The sequence below is a fragment of the Dendrobates tinctorius genome, unplaced genomic scaffold, assembly GCF_039654945.1.
Source record: "Dendrobates tinctorius isolate UK_male_01 unplaced genomic scaffold, ASM3965494v1 ptg000270l, whole genome shotgun sequence".
Classification (NCBI taxonomy): domain Eukaryota; kingdom Metazoa; phylum Chordata; class Amphibia; order Anura; family Dendrobatidae; genus Dendrobates; species Dendrobates tinctorius.
Window position 1 is genome coordinate 876,800 of NW_027361937.1, and position 20,228 is coordinate 897,027.

The following is a 20,228-nucleotide window of genomic DNA, read 5'->3' on the forward strand; positions in this document are numbered from 1 at the left end:
ACAATTACCAGGATTCAAAACATGTTACTTGGGCCAGCTGCGCCGCAGATTGAACCAATCAAAGTTGCTGCAATCAAAGTTATCTTTAAAGGGGTTGTCCATTTCTCAGATGACACCTTCTGAATCCCTATATTTGCCCTCAGTAAAATAACATTTGCAATAGGTTTTTTAAAAAAAAAAAAAAAACCTGAGGAAATGAGAGATGGGGATAGTCTAATAACATGTTGGTTTCCTGGCAGAAGTGGTTAACTAATAGTGATGAGCGAACGTGCTCGGATAAGGTGTTAACCGAGTGTCTTCGGCTTGCTCAAATATGTTCAAGTCCCTGCGGTTGCATGTCTCGCGGCTGTTGGCAGTCACAACTCATGCAGGGATTGCCTAACAAACAGGCCACCCCTGCATGTGTTACGCCTGGTGAACAGCTGCATAACATACAACTGCAGGGACTCGAACATATTATTCGAGCATGCTGAAGACACTTGGTTAGCACCCGAGCATGCTCAGATTACACCTTATCCGAGCACGTTTACTCATCACTATTAACTAGGTTTCATGCCAGACATAAATTTAGGAGAATCTTGAAATTATACTCAGCAGTGATGGATCTGATGGTGGGGAAAAAGCTGTCACTCTCAAAAACATGCAATAAAAAGAGATCAGAATGTTTTATAGACCCCAAAATGGTACTTATGAAAACTACAGGTCATGTCACAAACAAGCTTATGGGTTTCCGAGTTTGACTACTAAAACCACTTTTTTTTAAGAAGGGGAGGAAAAATAGCAAAGCAAAATAATAAAAAAAAAGTTTGCGTCTTCCATTAGTTGGTTATGGAGGACATAATGGCTATATGTGTATTGATTTTATTTGCTTTGTTCATTTTGCAGTTTAAAACCCAAAGCTGGTGATCCTATCAGACGTGAAGGGCCAAAGGTACAGTTTTAAGTATCCTCTACATGAAGGACCTGAGATACATGTGTTTGGCAGCTGGTGTACAATAAAACAATTATTGCCGTATATACTCGTGTATAAGCCGACCCTCCCTTAATTTTGCCACAAAAAACTGGGAAAACTTATTGACTCGCGCCCTCTGCTGCCTGAACGTCACTGACAGAGGATGCGCAGGACAGAGCGGGCGCAGCGATGGACCGGCGACAGGTGAACATCGCATATACTCACCCACCCCTGGTGCGGTCTCTGCAGCCCCTCCTGGCGCGGTCTCCGGCAGCTCTTCCTTCAGCGGTCACGTGGTACCACTCATTAAAGTCATGAATATGCGCATATTCATGACTTTAATGAGCGGGTGGGCTGCAGAGACCGCGCCAGGGGGGGTAAGTATGATCTGACACCCCCGCTCACCCTCACCCACCAGCCCCCTGGCGTATATGACTTGCGTATAAGCCGAGAGGGGGACTTTCAGCCCAGAAAATGGGCTGAAAATCTCGGCTTATACGCGAGTGTATACGATATATTGTGGTACCATGTTATCTAGAAAAAACTATTCAAATACCCTGAGGGTATGTGCACACGCTGCGGATCCGCAGTGGATTGGGCCCTGCAGATCCGCAGCAGTTCCGCAGACATTGTACAGTACAATGTTAGCCAATGGGATTTCAAATCTGCAGTGCACGTGCTGCGGATTTTTCCGCAGTTTTAAATCAGCATGTCAATTCTTTCTGCGGATTCCGCAGCAGTTTGACACCTGTTCCATTGTCCAGGTGTCACTCCGCAGGGGAAAACCGCTGGCAAATCCGCAGGAAAACCGCAGGTCACTTTACCTGCGGTTTTACCTGCAAATCCACACGGAAAAATCCGCAGGTGAATCCGCAGCGTGTGCACTCACCCTAAATGGCAAAAGTATTCCGGTTAGCCAACAAGATGTATGTTTGCAAGCTTTCCAAGCATGGAAGCTCCTTCATCAGGCTGGTTTACAAATGCATTACTGAAAAGAGAACACAATTAAGAGATAATAACACAGGACATTTGTAGAAGGGGTGATTCCTCCTAAAGATGAATCAAGGTTATATAATAATAATAATATTTTTTTCATATAGTGCCAAAATATTCCGCAGCACTTTACACTTTTTGTTACAGATGGAGACGTGGTGGCGAACCAATGGCATGCAGAGCCCTCTCAGCTGGCACGCGGTCTCGCCTCACTGATCTGGAGCTGCAATTTCCTGCCTCTCAGGCTCTCACACATTGAGCGGCGCAGCTGTGGAGCTGAATGATGATGTAATTTAGCCGCGGTCGCGCCTCTCGTTGTGTGAAAGGGAGTGAGAGGAAGGAAGCTGGCGGCCGCTGTGGTGTATTTGTCAATGATGGGGAGAGGGCCATTGATGGGGAGATGGGGAGGAGGAAATGATGGAGATGGTGGAATAATTTCTACATGATGGGGCATTTCTGCATGAAGGGGATCATGATGGAGCATATTTCTACGTGAAGGGGATCATAATAATAATCTTTATATAGCGCTAACATATTCTGCAGCACTTTACAGTTTGCACACATTATCATCACTGTCCCCGATGGGGCTCACAATCTAAATTCCCTATCAGTATGTCTTTGGAATGTGGGAGGAAACCGGAGTACCCGGAGGAGACCCACGCAAACACGGGGAGAACATACAAACTCCTTGCAGATGTTGTCCTTGGTGGGATTTGAACCCAGGACTCCAGCGCTGCAAGGCTGCAGTGCTATCCACTAAGCCACAATGCTGCCCACGGTGGAGGGGATCATGATGGGGCATATTTCTGCATGAAAGGGATCATGATGGGGAATTTCTGCATGAAGGGGATCATGATGGGGCATATTTCTACATGAAGGGGATCATGATGGGGCATTTGGCATGTGTTGGCACTTCGTCATAAATAATTGGGTTTTAGGTTGCAGTTTGGGCACTCGGTCTCAGAAAGGTTCGCTATCACTGGCTTAGGAGTTTGGTGATCTGCAGTCATTATAGTGGAGGTGTGAATTGAATCCAAGTATTGAGACCTAAGTCTAGATGTATTGACTCTCATTTTCAAAGAACCAAAAATCCTTATCAATTTGAATTCCTAGATTTTTCTCTCTCTCCTTAAAATGACCTTTCAGTATTTAATACTTTTTAGGGTATGTTCACACTTTGCATTTTGCTGTGTTTTTTTTCTGCTAATTTTCAGCTGCTTTTTCCATTACCAGCAAAGCCTATGAGATTTCAGAAATCTCATGCACACACATTGTTTTTTGTGTCATCAGGATTTTGTGCTTTGCTGCGTTTTTTGAACAGAGCATGTCACTTCTTTCTGTGTTTTTGCTGCGTTTTTCACCCATTGGCTTGAATGGGCGTTGAAAAAAACGCTGCAAAAAACGCAGGTATCATTACTTGCTGCTTTTGTTCTGCAGAAAAGTCATGGCCAGCAGTAAGTGACCTCGCAGCCAAGAGCTTGGGATGGTTAGTGAAGTGTCCATAGTGACAGTGAGCTATTGTGAGGTAGTGTCAGGTAGTAGTGAGGTTTCCTGATAGTGAGCTATTGTGAGGTAGTGTCTGGTAGTAGTGAGGTGTCCTGATAGTGAGCTATTGTGAGGTAGTGTCTGGTAGTAGTGAGGTGTCCTGATAGTGAGCTATTGTGAGGTAGTGTCTGGTAATAGTAAGATGTCCTGATAGTGAGCTATTGTGAGGTAGTGTCTGGTAGTAGTGAGGTGTCCTGATAGTGAGCTATTGTGAGGTAGTGTCTGGTAGTAGTGAGGTGTCCTGATAGTGAGCTATTGTGAGGTAGTGTCTGGTAGTAGTAAGATGTCCTGATAGTGAGCTATTGTGAGGTAGTGTCTGGCAGTAGTGAGGTGTCCTGATAGTGAACTATTGTGAGGTAGTGTCTGGTAGTAGTGAGGTGTCCTGATAGTGAGCTATTGTGAGGTAGTGTCTGGTAGTAGTGAGGTGTCCTGATAGTGAGCTATTGTGAGGTAGTGAGGTTTCCTGATAGTGAGCTATTGTGAGGTAGTGTCAGGTAGTGAGGTGTCCTGATAGTGAGCTATTGTGAGGTAGTGTCTGGCAGTAGTGAGGTGTCATGATAGTGAACTATTGTGAGGTAGTGTCTGGTAGTAGTGAGGTGTCCTGATAGTGAGCTATTGTGAGGTAGTGTCTGGTAGTAGTGAGGTGTCCTGATAGTGAGCTATTGTGACGTAGTGTCTGGTAGTAGTGAGGTGTCCTGATAGTGAGCTATTGTGAGGTAGTGTCTGGTAGTAGTGAGGTGTCCTGATAGTGAGCTATTGTGAGGTAGTGTCAGGTAGTGAGGTGTCCTGATAGTGAGCTATTGTGAGGTAGTGTCAGGTGGTGGTGAGGTTTCCTCATAGTGAGCTATTGGGAGGTAGTGTCTGGTAGTAATGAGGTGTCCTGATAGTGAGATATTGTGAGGTAGTGTCTGGTAGTGAGGTGTCCTGATAGTGAGCTATTGTGAGGTAGTGTCAGGTAGTGAGGTGTCCTGATAGTGAGTTATTGTGAGGTAGTATCTGGTAGTAGTAAGATGTCCTGATAGTGAGCTATTGTGAGGTAGTGTCTGGTAGTAGTAAGATGTCCTGATAGTGAGCTATTGTGAGGTAGTGTCTGGTAGTAGTGAGGTGTCCTGATAGTGAGCTATTGTGACGTAGTGTCTGGTAGTAGTGAGGTGTCCTGATAGTGAGCTATTGTGAGGTAGTGTCTGGTAGTAGTAAGATGTCCTGATAGTGAGCTATTGTGAGGGAGTGTCTGGCAGTAGTGAGGTGTCATGATAGTGAACTATTGTGAGGTAGTGTCTGGTAGTAGTGAGGTGTCCTGATAGTGAGCTATTGTGAGGGAGTGTCCTGTAGTAGTGAGGTGTCCTGATAGTGAGCTATTGTGATGTAGTGTCTGGTAGTAGTGAGGTGTCCTGATAGTGAGCTATTGTGAGGTTTCCTGATAGTGAGCTATTGTGAGGTAGTGTCAGGTAGTGAGGTGTCCTGATAGAGAGCTATTGTGAGGGAGTGTCTGGCAGTAGTGAGGTGTCATGATAGTGAGCTATTGTGAGGTAGTGTCTGGCAGTAGTGAGGTGTCCTGATAGTGAACTATTGTGAGGTAGTGTCTGGTAGTAGTGAGGTGTCTTGATAGTGAGCTATTGTGAGGTAGTGTCTGGTAGTAGTGAGGTGTCCTGATAGTGAGCTATTGTGACGTAGTGTCTGGTAGTAGTGAGGTGTCCTGATAGTGAGCTATTGTGAGGTAGTGTCTTGTAGTGAGGTGTCCTGATAGTAAGCTATTGTGAGGTAGTGGCAGGTAGTGAGGTGTCCTGATAGTGAGCTATTGTGAGGTAGTGTGTGGTAGTAGTGAGGTGTCCTGATAGTGAGCTATTGTGAGGGAGTGTCTGGTAGTAGTGAGGTGTCCTGATAGTGAGCTATTGTGAGGGAGTGTCTGGTAGTAGTAGGTGTCCTGATAGTGAGCTATTGTGAGGTAGTGTCTGGTAGTAGTGAGGTGTCCTGATAGTGAGCTATTGTGAGGTAGTGTCTGGTAGTAGTAAGGTGTCCTGATAGTGAGCTATTGTGAGGTAGTGTCTGGCAGTAGTGAGGTGTCCTGATAGTGAGCTATTGTGAAGTAGTGTTTGGTAGTAGTGAGGTGTCCTGATAGTGAGCTATTGTGAGGTAGTGTCTGGTAGCAGTGATGTGTCCTGATAGTGAGCTATTATGAGGTAGTGGTGAGGTTTCCTGATAGTGAGCTATTGTGAGGTAGTGTCAGGTGGTTGTGAGGTTTCCTGATAGTGAGCTATTGTGAGGTAGTGTCAGGTAGTGAGGTGTCCTGATAGTGAGCTATTGTGAGGTAGTGTCTGGTAGTAGTGAGGTGTCCTGATAGTGAGCTATTGTGAGGGAGTGTCTGGTAGTAGTGAGGTGTCCTGATAGTGAGCTATTGTGAGGTAGTGTCTGGTAGTAGTGAGGTGTCCTGATAGTGAGCTATTGTGAGGTAGTGTCTGGTAGTAGTGAGGTGTCCTGATAGTGAGCTATTGTGAGGTAGTGTCTGGTAGTAGTGAGGTGTCCTGATAGTGAGCTATTGTGACGTAGTGTCTGGTAGTAGTGAGGTGTCCTGATAGTGAGCTATTGTGAGGTAGTGAGGTTTCCTGATAGTGAGCTATTGTGAGGTGTCCTGATAGTGAGCTATTGTGAGGTAGTGTCTGGTAGTAGTGAGGTGTCCTGATAGTGAGCTATTGTGAGGTAGTGTCTGGTAGTAGTGAGGTGTCTTGATAGTGAGCTATTGTGAGGTAGTGTCTGGTAGTAGTGAGGTGTCCTGATAGTGAGCTATTGTGAGGTAGTGTCTGGTAGTAGTGAGGTGTCCTGATAGTGAGCTATTGTGAGGTAGTGTCTGGTAGTAGTAAGATGTCCTGATAGTGAGCTATTGTGAGGTAGTGTCTGGCAGTAGTGAGGTGTCCTGATAGTGAACTATTGTGAGGTAGTGTCTGGTAGTAGTGAGGTGTCCTGATAGTGAGCTATTGTGAGGTAGTGTCTGGTAGTAGTGAGGTGTCCTGATAGTGAGCTATTGTGAGGTAGTGAGGTTTCCTGATAGTGAGCTATTGTGAGGTAGTGTCAGGTAGTGAGGTGTCCTGATAGAGAGCTATTGTGAGGTAGTGTCTGGCAGTAGTGAGGTGTCATGATAGTGAACTATTGTGAGGTAGTGTCTGGTAGTAGTGAGGTGTCCTGATAGTGAGCTATTGTGAGGTAGTGTCTGGTAGTAGTGAGGTGTCCTGATAGTGAGCTATTGTGACGTAGTGTCTGGTAGTAGTGAGGTGTCCTGATAGTGAGCTATTGTGAGGTAGTGTCTGGTAGTAGTGAGGTGTCCTGATAGTGAGCTATTGTGAGGTAGTGTCAGGTAGTGAGGTGTCCTGATAGTGAGCTATTGTGAGGTAGTGTCAGGTGGTGGTGAGGTTTCCTCATAGTGAGCTATTGGGAGGTAGTGTCTGGTAGTAATGAGGTGTCCTGATAGTGAGATATTGTGAGGTAGTGTCTGGTAGTGAGGTGTCCTGATAGTGAGCTATTGTGAGGTAGTGTCAGGTAGTGAGGTGTCCTGATAGTGAGTTATTGTGAGGTAGTATCTGGTAGTAGTAAGATGTCCTGATAGTGAGCTATTGTGAGGTAGTGTCTGGTAGTAGTAAGATGTCCTGATAGTGAGCTATTGTGAGGTAGTGTCTGGTAGTAGTGAGGTGTCCTGATAGTGAGCTATTGTGACGTAGTGTCTGGTAGTAGTGAGGTGTCCTGATAGTGAGCTATTGTGAGGTAGTGTCTGGTAGTAGTAAGATGTCCTGATAGTGAGCTATTGTGAGGGAGTGTCTGGCAGTAGTGAGGTGTCATGATAGTGAACTATTGTGAGGTAGTGTCTGGTAGTAGTGAGGTGTCCTGATAGTGAGCTATTGTGAGGGAGTGTCCTGTAGTAGTGAGGTGTCCTGATAGTGAGCTATTGTGACGTAGTGTCTGGTAGTAGTGAGGTGTCCTGATAGTGAGCTATTGTGAGGTTTCCTGATAGTGAGCTATTGTGAGGTAGTGTCAGGTAGTGAGGTGTCCTGATAGAGAGCTATTGTGAGGGAGTGTCTGGCAGTAGTGAGGTGTCATGATAGTGAGCTATTGTGAGGTAGTGTCTGGCAGTAGTGAGGTGTCCTGATAGTGAACTATTGTGAGGTAGTGTCTGGTAGTAGTGAGGTGTCTTGATAGTGAGCTATTGTGAGGTAGTGTCTGGTAGTAGTGAGGTGTCCTGATAGTGAGCTATTGTGACGTAGTGTCTGGTAGTAGTGAGGTGTCCTGATAGTGAGCTATTGTGAGGTAGTGTCTTGTAGTGAGGTGTCCTGATAGTAAGCTATTGTGAGGTAGTGGCAGGTAGTGAGGTGTCCTGATAGTGAGCTATTGTGAGGTAGTGTGTGGTAGTAGTGAGGTGTCCTGATAGTGAGCTATTGTGAGGGAGTGTCTGGTAGTAGTGAGGTGTCCTGATAGTGAGCTATTGTGAGGGAGTGTCTGGTAGTAGTAGGTGTCCTGATAGTGAGCTATTGTGAGGTAGTGTCTGGTAGTAGTGAGGTGTCCTGATAGTGAGCTATTGTGAGGTAGTGTCTGGTAGTAGTAAGGTGTCCTGATAGTGAGCTATTGTGAGGTAGTGTCTGGCAGTAGTGAGGTGTCCTGATAGTGAGCTATTGTGAAGTAGTGTTTGGTAGTAGTGAGGTGTCCTGATAGTGAGCTATTGTGAGGTAGTGTCTGGTAGCAGTGATGTGTCCTGATAGTGAGCTATTATGAGGTAGTGGTGAGGTTTCCTGATAGTGAGCTATTGTGAGGTAGTGTCAGGTGGTTGTGAGGTTTCCTGATAGTGAGCTATTGTGAGGTAGTGTCAGGTAGTGAGGTGTCCTGATAGTGAGCTATTGTGAGGTAGTGTCTGGTAGTAGTGAGGTGTCCTGATAGTGAGCTATTGTGAGGGAGTGTCTGGTAGTAGTGAGGTGTCCTGATAGTGAGCTATTGTGAGGTAGTGTCTGGTAGTAGTGAGGTGTCCTGATAGTGAGCTATTGTGAGGTAGTGTCTGGTAGTAGTGAGGTGTCCTGATAGTGAGCTATTGTGAGGTAGTGTCTGGTAGTAGTGAGGTGTCCTGATAGTGAGCTATTGTGACGTAGTGTCTGGTAGTAGTGAGGTGTCCTGATAGTGAGCTATTGTGAGGTAGTGAGGTTTCCTGATAGTGAGCTATTGTGAGGTGTCCTGATAGTGAGCTATTGTGAGGTAGTGTCTGGTAGTAGTGAGGTGTCCTGATAGTGAGCTATTGTGAGGTAGTGTCTGGTAGTAGTGAGGTGTCCTGATAGTGAGCTATTGTGAGGTAGTGTCTGGTAGTAGTGAGGTGTCCTGATAGTGAGCTATTGTGAGGGAGTGTCTGGTAGTAGTGAGGTGTCCTGATAGTGAGCTATTGTGAGGTAGTGTCTGGTAGTAGTGAGGTGTCCTGATAGTGAGCTATTGTGAGGTAGTGTCTGGTAGTAGTGAGGTGTCCTGATAGTGAGCTATTGTGAGGTAGTGTCTGGTAGTAGTGAGGTGTCCTGATAGTGAGCTATTGTGACGTAGTGTCTGGTAGTAGTGAGGTGTCCTGATAGTGAGCTATTGTGAGGTAGTGAGGTTTCCTGATAGTGAGCTATTGTGAGGTGTCCTGATAGTGAGCTATTGTGAGGTAGTGTCTGGTAGTAGTGAGGTGTCCTGATAGTGAGCTATTGTGAGGTAGTGTCTGGTAGTAGTGAGGTGTCCTGATAGTGAGCTATTGTGAGGTAGTGTCTGGTAGTAGTGAGGTGTCCTGATAGTGAGCTATTGTGAGGTAGTGTCAGGTGGTGGTGAGGTTTCCTCATAGTGAGCTATTGGGAGGTAGTGTCTGGTAGTAATGAGGTGTCCTGATAGTGAGATATTGTGAGGTAGTGTCTGGTAGTGAGGTGTCCTGATAGTGAGCTATTGTGAGGTAGTGTCAGGTAGTGAGGTGTCCTGATAGTGAGCTATTGTGAGGGAGTGTCTGGTAGTAGTGAGGTGTCCTGATAGTGAGCTATTGTGAGGTAGTGTCTGGTAGTAGTAAGATGTCCTGATAGTGAGCTATTGTGAGGTGTCCTGATAGTGAGCTATTGTGAGGTAGTGTCTGGTAGTAGTGAGGTGTCCTGATAGTGAGCTATTGTGACGTAGTGTCTGGTAGTAGTGAGGTGTCCTGATAGTGAGCTATTGTGAGGTTTCCTGATAGTGAGCTATTGTGAGGTAGTGTCAGGTAGTGAGGTGTCCTGATAGAGAGCTATTGTGAGGGAGTGTCTGGCAGTAGTGAGGTGTCATGATAGTGAGCTATTGTGAGGTAGTGTCTGGCAGTAGTGAGGTGTCCTGATAGTGAACTATTGTGAGGTAGTGTCTGGTAGTAGTGAGGTGTCCTGATAGTGAGCTATAGTGAGGTAGTGTCTGGTAGTAGTGAGGTGTCCTGATAGTGAGCTATCGTGACGTAGTGTCTGGTAGTAGTGAGGTGTCCTGATAGTGAGCTATTGTGAGGTAGTGTCTTGTAGTGAGGTGTCCTGATAGTAAGCTATTGTGAGGTAGTGGCAGGTAGTGAGGTGTCCTGATAGTGAGCTATTTTGAGGTAGTGTCTGGTAGTAGTAAGGTGTCCTGATAGTGAGCTATTGTGAGGTAGTGTCTGGCAGTAGTGAGGTGTCCTGATAGTGAGCTATCCTGAGGTAGTGTCTGGTAGTAGTGAGGTGTCCTGATAGTGAGCTATTGTGAGGTAGTGTCTGGTAGTAGTGAGGTGTCCTGATAGTGAGCTATTGTGAGGGAGTGTCTGGTAGTAGTGAGGTGTCTTGATAGTGAGCTATTGTGAGGGAGTGTCTGGTAGTAGTGAGGTGTCCTGATAGTGAGCTATTGTGAGGTAGTGTCTGGTAGTAGTGAGGTGTCCTGATAGTGAGCTATTGTAAGGTAGTGTCAGGTGGTGGTGAGGTTTCCTCATAGTGAGCTATTGTGAGGTAGTGTATGGTAGTAGTGAGGGGTCCTGATAGCTATTGTAAGGTAGTGTCAGGTGGTGGTGAGGTTTCCTCATAGTGAGCTATTGGGAGGTAGTGTCTGGTAGTAATGAGGTGTCCTGATAGTGAGCTATTGTGAGGTAGTGGCAGGTACTGAGGTGTCCTGATAGTGAGCTATTGTGAGGTAGTGTCTGGTAGTAGTGAGGTGTCCTGATAGTGAGCTATTGTGAGGTAGTGTCTGGCAGTAGTGAGGTGTCCTGATAGTGAGCTATCGTGAGGTAGTGTCTGGTAGTAGTGAGGTGTCCTGATAGTGAGCTATTGTGAGGTAGTGTCTGGTAGTAGTGAGGTGTCCTGATAGTGAGCTATTGTGAGGTAGTGTCTGGTAGTAGTGAGGTGTACTGATAGTGAACTATTGTGAGGTAGTGTCTGGTAGTAGTGAGGTGTCCTGATAGTGAGCTATTGTGAGGTAATGTCTTGTAGTGAGGTGTCCTGATCGTAAGCTATTGTGAGGTAGTGGCAGGTAGTGAGGTGTCCTGATAGTGAGCTATTGTGAGGTAGTGGCAGGTAGGGAGGTGTCCTGATAGCTATTGTGAGGTAGTGTCTTGCAGTAGTGAGGTGTCCTGATAGTGAGCTATCGTGAGGTAGTGTCTGGTAGTAGTGGGGTGTCCTGATAGTGAGCTATTGTGAGGTAGTGTCTGATAGTAGTGAGGTGTCCTGATAGTGAGCTATTGTGAGGGAGTGTCTGGTAGTAGTGAGGTGTCCTGATAGTGAGCTATTGTGAGGTAGTGTCTGGTAGTAGTGAGGTGTCCTGATAGTGAGCTATTGTGAGGTAGTGTCAGGTAGTGAGGTGTCCTGATAGTGAGCTATTGTGAGGTAGTGTCAGGTGGTGGTGAGGTTTCCTGATAGTGAGCTATTGGGAGGTAGTGTCTGGTAGTAGTGAGGTGTCCTGATAGTGAGCTATTGTGAGGTAGTGGCAGGTAGTGAGGTGTCCTGATAGTGAGCTATTGTGAGGTAGTGTCTGGTAGTAGTAAGATGTCCTGATAGTGAGCTGTTGTGAGGTAGTGTCTGGCAGTAGTGAGGTGTCCTGATAGTGAGCTATCGTGAGGTAGTGTCTGGTAGTAGTGAGGTGTCCTGATAGTGAGCTATTGTGAGGTAGTGTCTGGCAATAGTGAGGTGTCCTGATAGTGAGCTATTGTGAGGTAGTGTTTGGTAGTAGTGAGGTGTCCTGATAGTGAGCTATTGTGAGGTAGTGTCTGGTAGCAGTGAGGTGTCCTGATAGTGAGCTATTGTGAGGTAGTGTCAGGTGGTGGTGAGGTTTCCTGATAGTGAGCTATTGTGAGGTAGTGTCAGGTGGTTGTGAGGTTTCCTGATAGTGAGCTATTGTGAGGTAGTGTCAGGTAGTGAGGTGTCCTGATAGTGAGCTATTGTGACGTAGTGTCTGGTAGTAGTGAGGTGTCCTGATAGTGAGCTATTGTGAGGTAGTGTCAGGTAGTGAGGTGTCCTGATAGAGAGCTATTGTGAGGGAGTGTCTGGCAGTAGTGAGGTGTCATGATAGTGAACTATTGTGAGGTAGTGTCTGGTAGTAGTGAGGTGTCCTGATAGTGAGCTATTGTGAGGTAGTGTCTGGTAGTAGTGAGGTGTCCTGATAGTGAGCTATTGTGAGGTAGTGTCTGGTAGTAGTGAGGTGTCCTGATAGTGAGCTATTGTGAGGTAGTGTCTTGTAGTGAGGTGTCCTGATAGTAAGCTATTGTGAGGTAGTGGCAGGTAGTGAGGTGTCCTGATAGTGAGCTATTGTGAGGTAGTGGCAGGTAGTGAGGTGTCCTGATAGCTATTGTGAGGTAGTGTCTTGCAGTAGTGAGGTGTCCTGATAGTGAGCTATTGTGAAGTAGTGTCTGGCAATAGTGAGGTGTCCTGATAGTGAGCTATTGTGAGGTAGTGTCTTGTAGTGAGGTGTCCTGATAGTAAGCTATTGTGAGGTAGTGGCAGGTAGTGAGGTGTCCTGATAGTGAGCTATTGTGAGGTAGTGTCTGGTAGTAGTAAGGTGTCCTGATAGTGAACTATTGTGAGGTAGTGTCTGGCAGTAGTGAGGTGTCCTGATAGTGAGCTATCCTGAGGTAGTGTCTGGTAGTAGTGAGGTGTCCTGATAGTGAGCTATTGTGAGGGAGTGTCTGGCAGTAGTGAGGTGTCATGATAGTGAACTATTGTGAGGTAGTGTCTGGTAGTAGTGAGGTGTCCTGATAGTGAGCTATTGTGAGGGAGTGTCCTGTAGTAGTGAGGTGTCCTGATAGTGAGCTATTGTGAGGTAGTGTCTGGTAGTAGTGAGGTGTCCTGATAGTGAGCTATTGTGAGGTAGTGTCTGGTAGTAGTGAGGTGTCCTGATAGTGAGCTATTGTGAGGTAATGTCTTGTAGTGAGGTGTCCTGATCGTAAGCTATTGTGAGGTAGTGGCAGGTAGTGAGGTGTCCTGATAGTGAGCTATTGTGAGGTAGTGGCAGGTAGGGAGGTGTCCTGATAGCTATTGTGAGGTAGTGTCTTGCAGTAGTGAGGTGTCCTGATAGTGAGCTATCGTGAGGTAGTGTCTGGTAGTAGTGGGGTGTCCTGATAGTGAGCTATTGTGAGGTAGTGTCTGATAGTAGTGAGGTGTCCTGATAGTGAGCTATTGTGAGGGAGTGTCTGGTAGTAGTGAGGTGTCCTGATAGTGAGCTATTGTGAGGTAGTGTCTGGTAGTAGTGAGGTGTCCTGATAGTGAGCTATTGTGAGGTAGTGTCAGGTAGTGAGGTGTCCTGATAGTGAGCTATTGTGAGGTAGTGTCAGGTGGTGGTGAGGTTTCCTGATAGTGAGCTATTGGGAGGTAGTGTCTGGTAGTAGTGAGGTGTCCTGATAGTGAGCTATTGTGAGGTAGTGGCAGGTAGTGAGGTGTCCTGATAGTGAGCTATTGTGAGGTAGTGTCTGGTAGTAGTAAGATGTCCTGATAGTGAGCTGTTGTGAGGTAGTGTCTGGCAGTAGTGAGGTGTCCTGATAGTGAGCTATCGTGAGGTAGTGTCTGGTAGTAGTGAGGTGTCCTGATAGTGAGCTATTGTGAGGTAGTGTCTGGCAATAGTGAGGTGTCCTGATAGTGAGCTATTGTGAGGTAGTGTTTGGTAGTAGTGAGGTGTCCTGATAGTGAGCTATTGTGAGGTAGTGTCTGGTAGCAGTGAGGTGTCCTGATAGTGAGCTATTGTGAGGTAGTGTCAGGTGGTGGTGAGGTTTCCTGATAGTGAGCTATTGTGAGGTAGTGTCAGGTGGTTGTGAGGTTTCCTGATAGTGAGCTATTGTGAGGTAGTGTCAGGTAGTGAGGTGTCCTGATAGTGAGCTATTGTGACGTAGTGTCTGGTAGTAGTGAGGTGTCCTGATAGTGAGCTATTGTGAGGTAGTGTCAGGTAGTGAGGTGTCCTGATAGAGAGCTATTGTGAGGGAGTGTCTGGCAGTAGTGAGGTGTCATGATAGTGAACTATTGTGAGGTAGTGTCTGGTAGTAGTGAGGTGTCCTGATAGTGAGCTATTGTGAGGTAGTGTCTGGTAGTAGTGAGGTGTCCTGATAGTGAGCTATTGTGAGGTAGTGTCTGGTAGTAGTGAGGTGTCCTGATAGTGAGCTATTGTGAGGTAGTGTCTTGTAGTGAGGTGTCCTGATAGTAAGCTATTGTGAGGTAGTGGCAGGTAGTGAGGTGTCCTGATAGTGAGCTATTGTGAGGTAGTGGCAGGTAGTGAGGTGTCCTGATAGCTATTGTGAGGTAGTGTCTTGCAGTAGTGAGGTGTCCTGATAGTGAGCTATTGTGAAGTAGTGTCTGGCAATAGTGAGGTGTCCTGATAGTGAGCTATTGTGAGGTAGTGTCTTGTAGTGAGGTGTCCTGATAGTAAGCTATTGTGAGGTAGTGGCAGGTAGTGAGGTGTCCTGATAGTGAGCTATTGTGAGGTAGTGTCTGGTAGTAGTAAGGTGTCCTGATAGTGAACTATTGTGAGGTAGTGTCTGGCAGTAGTGAGGTGTCCTGATAGTGAGCTATCCTGAGGTAGTGTCTGGTAGTAGTGAGGTGTCCTGATAGTGAGCTATTGTGAGGGAGTGTCTGGCAGTAGTGAGGTGTCATGATAGTGAACTATTGTGAGGTAGTGTCTGGTAGTAGTGAGGTGTCCTGATAGTGAGCTATTGTGAGGGAGTGTCCTGTAGTAGTGAGGTGTCCTGATAGTGAGCTATTGTGAGGTAGTGTCTGGTAGTAGTGAGGTGTCCTGATAGTGAGCTATCGTGACGTAGTGTCTGGTAGTAGTGAGGTGTCCTGATAGTGAGCTATTGTGAGGTTTCCTGATAGTGAGCTATTGTGAGGTAGTGTCAGGTAGTGAGGTGTCCTGATAGAGAGCTATTGTGAGGGAGTGTCTGGCAGTAGTGAGGTGTCATGATAGTGAGCTATTGTGAGGTAGTGTCTGGCAGTAGTGAGGTGTCCTGATAGTGAACTATTGTGAGGTAGTGTCTGGTAGTAGTGAGGTGTCCTGATAGTGAGCTATTGTGAGGTAGTGTCTGGTAGTAGTGAGGTGTCCTGATAGTGAGGTATTGTGACGTAGTGTCTGGTAGTAGTGAGGTGTCCTGATAGTTAGCTATTGTGAGGTAGTGTCTTGTAGTGAGGTGTCCTGATAGTAAGCTATTGTGAGGTAGTGGCAGGTAGTGAGGTGTCCTGATAGTGAGCTATTTTGAGGTAGTGTCTGGTAGTAGTAAGGTGTCCTGATAGTGAGCTATTGTGAGGTAGTGTCTGGCAGTAGTGAGGTGTCCTGATAGTGAGCTATCCTGAGGTAGTGTCTGGTAGTAGTGAGGTGTCCTGATAGTGAGCTATTGTGAGGTAGTGTCTGGTAGTAGTGAGGTGTCCTGATAGTGAGCTATTGTGAGGGAGTGTCTGGTAGTAGTGAGGTTTCTTGATAGTGAGCTATTGTGAGGGAGTGTCTGGTAGTAGTGAGGTGTCCTGATAGTGAGCTATTGTGAGGTAGTGTCTGGTAGTAGTGAGGTGTCCTGATAGTGAGCTATTGTAAGGTAGTGTCAGGTGGTGGTGAGGTTTCCTCATAGTGAGCTATTGGGAGGTAGTGTCTGGTAGTAATGAGGTGTCCTGATAGTGAGCTATTGTGAGGTAGTGTCTGGTAGTGAGGTGTCCTGATAGTGAGCTATTGTGAGGTAGTGGCAGGTAGTGAGGTGTCTCGATAGTGAGCTATTGTGAGGTAGTGTCTGGTAGTAGTAAGATGTCCTGATAGTGAGCTAGTGTCTGGCAGTAGTGAGGTGTCCTGATAGTGAGCTATCGTGAGGTAGTGTCTGGTAGTAGTGAGGTGTCCTGATAGTGAGCTATTGTGAGGTAGTGTCTGGCAATAGTAAGGTGTCCTGATAGTGAGCTATTGTGAGGTAGTGTTTGGTAGTAGTGAGGTGTCCTGATAGTGAGCTATTGTGAGGTAGTGTCTGGTAGCAGTGAGGTGTCCTGATAGTGAGCTATTGTGAGGTAGTGTCAGGTGGTGGTGAGGTTTCCTGATAGTGAGCTATTGTGAGGTAGTGTCAGGTGGTTGTGAGGTTTCCTGATAGTGAGCTATTGTGAGGTAGTGTCAGGTAGTGAGGTGTCCTGATAGTGAGCTATTGTGAGGTAGTGTCAGGTAGTGAGGTGTCCTGATAGAGAGCTATTGTGAGGGAGTGTCTGGCAGTAGTGAGGTGTCATGATAGTGAACTATTGTGAGGTAGTGTCTGGTAGTAGTGAGGTGTCCTGATAGTGAGCTATTGTGAGGTAGTGTCTGGTAGTAGTGAGGTGTCCTGATAGTGAGCTATTGTGAGGTAGTGTCTTGTAGTGAGGTGTCCTGATAGTAAGCTATTGTGAGGTAGTGGCAGGTAGTGAGGTGTCCTGATAGTGAGCTATTTTGAGGTAGTGTCTGGTAGTAGTAAGGTGTCCTGATAGTGAGCTATTGTGAGGTAGTGTCTGGCAGTAGTGAGGTGTCCTGATAGTGAGCTATCCTGAGGTAGTGTCTGGTAGTAGTGAGGTGTCCTGATAGTGAGCTATTGTGAGGTAGTGTCTGGTAGTAGTGAGGTGTCCTGATAGTGAGCTATTGTGAGGGAGTGTCTGGTAGTAGTGAGGTGTCTTGATAGTGAGCTATTGTGAGGGAGTGTCTGGTAGTAGTGAGGTGTCCTGATAGTGAGCTATTGTGAGGTAGTGTCTGGTAGTAGTGAGGTGTCCTGATAGTGAGCTATTGTAAGGTAGTGTCAGGTGGTGGTGAGGTTTCCTCATAGTGAGCTATTGTGAGGTAGTGTATGGTAGTAGTGAGGGGTCCTGATAGCTATTGTAAGGTAGTGTCAGGTGGTGGTGAGGTTTCCTCATAGTGAGCTATTGGGAGGTAGTGTCTGGTAGTAATGAGGTGTCCTGATAGTGAGCTATTGTGAGGTAGTGGCAGGTAGTGAGGTGTCCTGATAGTGAGCTATTGTGAGGTAGTGTCTGGTAGTAGTGAGGTGTCCTGATAGTGAGCTATTGTGAGGTAGTGTCTGGCAGTAGTGAGGTGTCCTGATAGTGAGCTATCGTGAGGTAGTGTCTGGTAGTAGTGAGGTGTCCTGATAGTGAGCTATTGTGAGGTAGTGTCTGGTAGTAGTGAGGTGTCCTGATAGTGAGCTATTGTGAGGTAGTGTCTGGTAGTAGTGAGGTGTACTGATAGTGAACTATTGTGAGGTAGTGTCTGGTAGTAGTGAGGTGTCCTGATAGTGAGCTATTGTGAGGTAATGTCTTGTAGTGAGGTGTCCTGATCGTAAGCTATTGTGAGGTAGTGGCAGGTAGTGAGGTGTCCTGATAGTGAGCTATTGTGAGGTAGTGGCAGGTAGGGAGGTGTCCTGATAGCTATTGTGAGGTAGTGTCTTGCAGTAGTGAGGTGTCCTGATAGTGAGCTATCGTGAGGTAGTGTCTGGTAGTAGTGGGGTGTCCTGATAGTGAGCTATTGTGAGGTAGTGTCTGATAGTAGTGAGGTGTCCTGATAGTGAGCTATTGTGAGGGAGTGTCTGGTAGTAGTGAGGTGTCCTGATAGTGAGCTATTGTGAGGTAGTGTCTGGTAGTAGTGAGGTGTCCTGATAGTGAGCTATTGTGAGGTAGTGTCAGGTAGTGAGGTGTCCTGATAGTGAGCTATTGTGAGGTAGTGTCAGGTGGTGGTGAGGTTTCCTGATAGTGAGCTATTGGGAGGTAGTGTCTGGTAGTAGTGAGGTGTCCTGATAGTGAGCTATTGTGAGGTAGTGGCAGGTAGTGAGGTGTCCTGATAGTGAGCTATTGTGAGGTAGTGTCTGGTAGTAGTAAGATGTCCTGATAGTGAGCTGTTGTGAGGTAGTGTCTGGCAGTAGTGAGGTGTCCTGATAGTGAGCTATCGTGAGGTAGTGTCTGGTAGTAGTGAGGTGTCCTGATAGTGAGCTATTGTGAGGTAGTGTCTGGCAATAGTGAGGTGTCCTGATAGTGAGCTATTGTGAGGTAGTGTTTGGTAGTAGTGAGGTGTCCTGATAGTGAGCTATTGTGAGGTAGTGTCTGGTAGCAGTGAGGTGTCCTGATAGTGAGCTATTGTGAGGTAGTGTCAGGTGGTGGTGAGGTTTCCTGATAGTGAGCTATTGTGAGGTAGTGTCAGGTGGTTGTGAGGTTTCCTGATAGTGAGCTATTGTGAGGTAGTGTCAGGTAGTGAGGTGTCCTGATAGTGAGCTATTGTGACGTAGTGTCTGGTAGTAGTGAGGTGTCCTGATAGTGAGCTATTGTGAGGTAGTGTCAGGTAGTGAGGTGTCCTGATAGAGAGCTATTGTGAGGGAGTGTCTGGCAGTAGTGAGGTGTCATGATAGTGAACTATTGTGAGGTAGTGTCTGGTAGTAGTGAGGTGTCCTGATAGTGAGCTATTGTGAGGTAGTGTCTGGTAGTAGTGAGGTGTCCTGATAGTGAGCTATTGTGAGGTAGTGTCTGGTAGTAGTGAGGTGTCCTGATAGTGAGCTATTGTGAGGTAGTGTCTGGTAGTAGTGAGGTGTCCTGATAGTAAGCTATTGTGAGGTAGTGGCAGGTAGTGAGGTGTCCTGATAGTGAGCTATTGTGAGGTAGTGGCAGGTAGTGAGGTGTCCTGATAGCTATTGTGAGGTAGTGTCTTGCAGTAGTGAGGTGTCCTGATAGTGAGCTATTGTGAAGTAGTGTCTGGCAATAGTGAGGTGTCCTGATAGTGAGCTATTGTGAGGTAGTGTCTTGTAGTGAGGTGTCCTTATAGTAAGCTATTGTGAGGTAGTGGCAGGTAGTGAGGTGTCCTGATAGTGAGCTATTGTGAGGTAGTGTCTGGTAGTAGTAAGGTGTCCTGATAGTGAACTATTGTGAGGTAGTGTCTGGCAGTAGTGAGGTGTCCTGATAGTGAGCTATCCTGAGGTAGTGTCTGGTAGTAGTGAGGTGTCCTGATAGTGAGCTATTGTGAGGGAGTGTCTGGCAGTAGTGAGGTGTCATGATAGTGAACTATTGTGAGGTAGTGTCTGGTAGTAGTGAGGTGTCCTGATAGTGAGCTATTGTGAGGGAGTGTCCTGTAGTAGTGAGGTGTCCTGATAGTGAGCTATTGTGAGGTAGTGTCTGGTAGTAGTGAGGTGTCCTGATAGTGAGCTATCGTTACGTAGTGTCTGGTAGTAGTGAGGTGTCCTGATAGTGAGCTATTGTGAGGTTTCCTGATAGTGAGCTATTGTGAGGTAGTGTCAGGTAGTGAGGTGTCCTGATAGAGAGCTATTGTGAGGGAGTGTCTGGCAGTAGTGAGGTGTCATGATAGTGAGCTATTGTGAGGTAGTGTCTGGCAGTAGTGAGGTGTCCTGATAGTGAACTATTGTGAGGTAGTGTCTGGTAGTAGTGAGGTGTCCTGATAGTGAGCTATTGTGAGGTAGTGTCTGGTAGTAGTGAGGTGTCCTGATAGTGAGGTATTGTGACGTAGTGTCTGGTAGTAGTGAGGTGTCCTGATAGTTAGCTATTGTGAGGTAGTGTCTTGTAGTGAGGTGTCCTGATAGTAAGCTATTGTGAGGTAGTGGCAGGTAGTGAGGTGTCCTGATAGTGAGCTATTTTGAGGTAGTGTCTGGTAGTAGTAAGGTGTCCTGATAGTGAGCTATTGTGAGGTAGTGTCTGGCAGTAGTGAGGTGTCCTGATAGTGAGCTATCCTGAGGTAGTGTCTGGTAGTAGTGAGGTGTCCTGATAGTGAGCTATTGTGAGGTAGTGTCTGGTAGTAGTGAGGTGTCCTGATAGAGAGCTATTGTGAGGGAGTGTCTGGTAGTAGTGAGGTGTCTTGATAGTGAGCTATTGTGAGGTAGTGTCTGGTAGTAATGAGGTGTCCTGATAGTGAGCTATTGTGAGGTAGTGTCTGGTAGTGAGGTGTCCTGATAGTGAGCTATTGTGAGGTAGTGGCAGGTAGTGAGGTGTCCTGATAGTGAGCTATTGTGAGGTAGTGTCTGGTAGTAGTGAGGTGTCCTGATAGTGAGCTATTGTGAGGTAGTGTCTGGCAGTAGTGAGGTGTCCTGATAGTGAGCTATCGTGAGGTAGTGTCTGGTAGTAGTGAGGTGTCCTGATAGTGAGCTATTGTGAGGTAGTGTCTGGTAGTAGTGAGGTGTCCTGATAGTGAGCTATTGTGAGGTAGTGTCTGGTAGTAGTGAGGTGTACTGATAGTGAACTATTGTGAGGTAGTGTCTGGTAGTAGTGAGGTGTCCTGATAGTGAGCTATTGTGAGGTAGTGTCTTGTAGTGAGGTGTCCTGATCGTAAGCTATTGTGA

The 20,228-nt window shown here is 46.5% G+C and overlaps 1 protein-coding gene across 1 annotated transcript in view; it reads left to right on the top strand.

The window, feature by feature from the left end:
- Nucleotides 1-20,228, top strand: part of DNTTIP1 (deoxynucleotidyltransferase terminal interacting protein 1) — a 78,163-nt gene that overhangs the window by 14,424 nt on the left and 43,511 nt on the right. Inside the window, exon 8 of the mRNA XM_073559323.1 lies at nucleotides 886-931. Coding sequence (XP_073415424.1) covers nucleotides 886-931 — 46 coding nt within the window. The remainder of the gene's footprint in view (nucleotides 1-885; nucleotides 932-20,228) is intronic.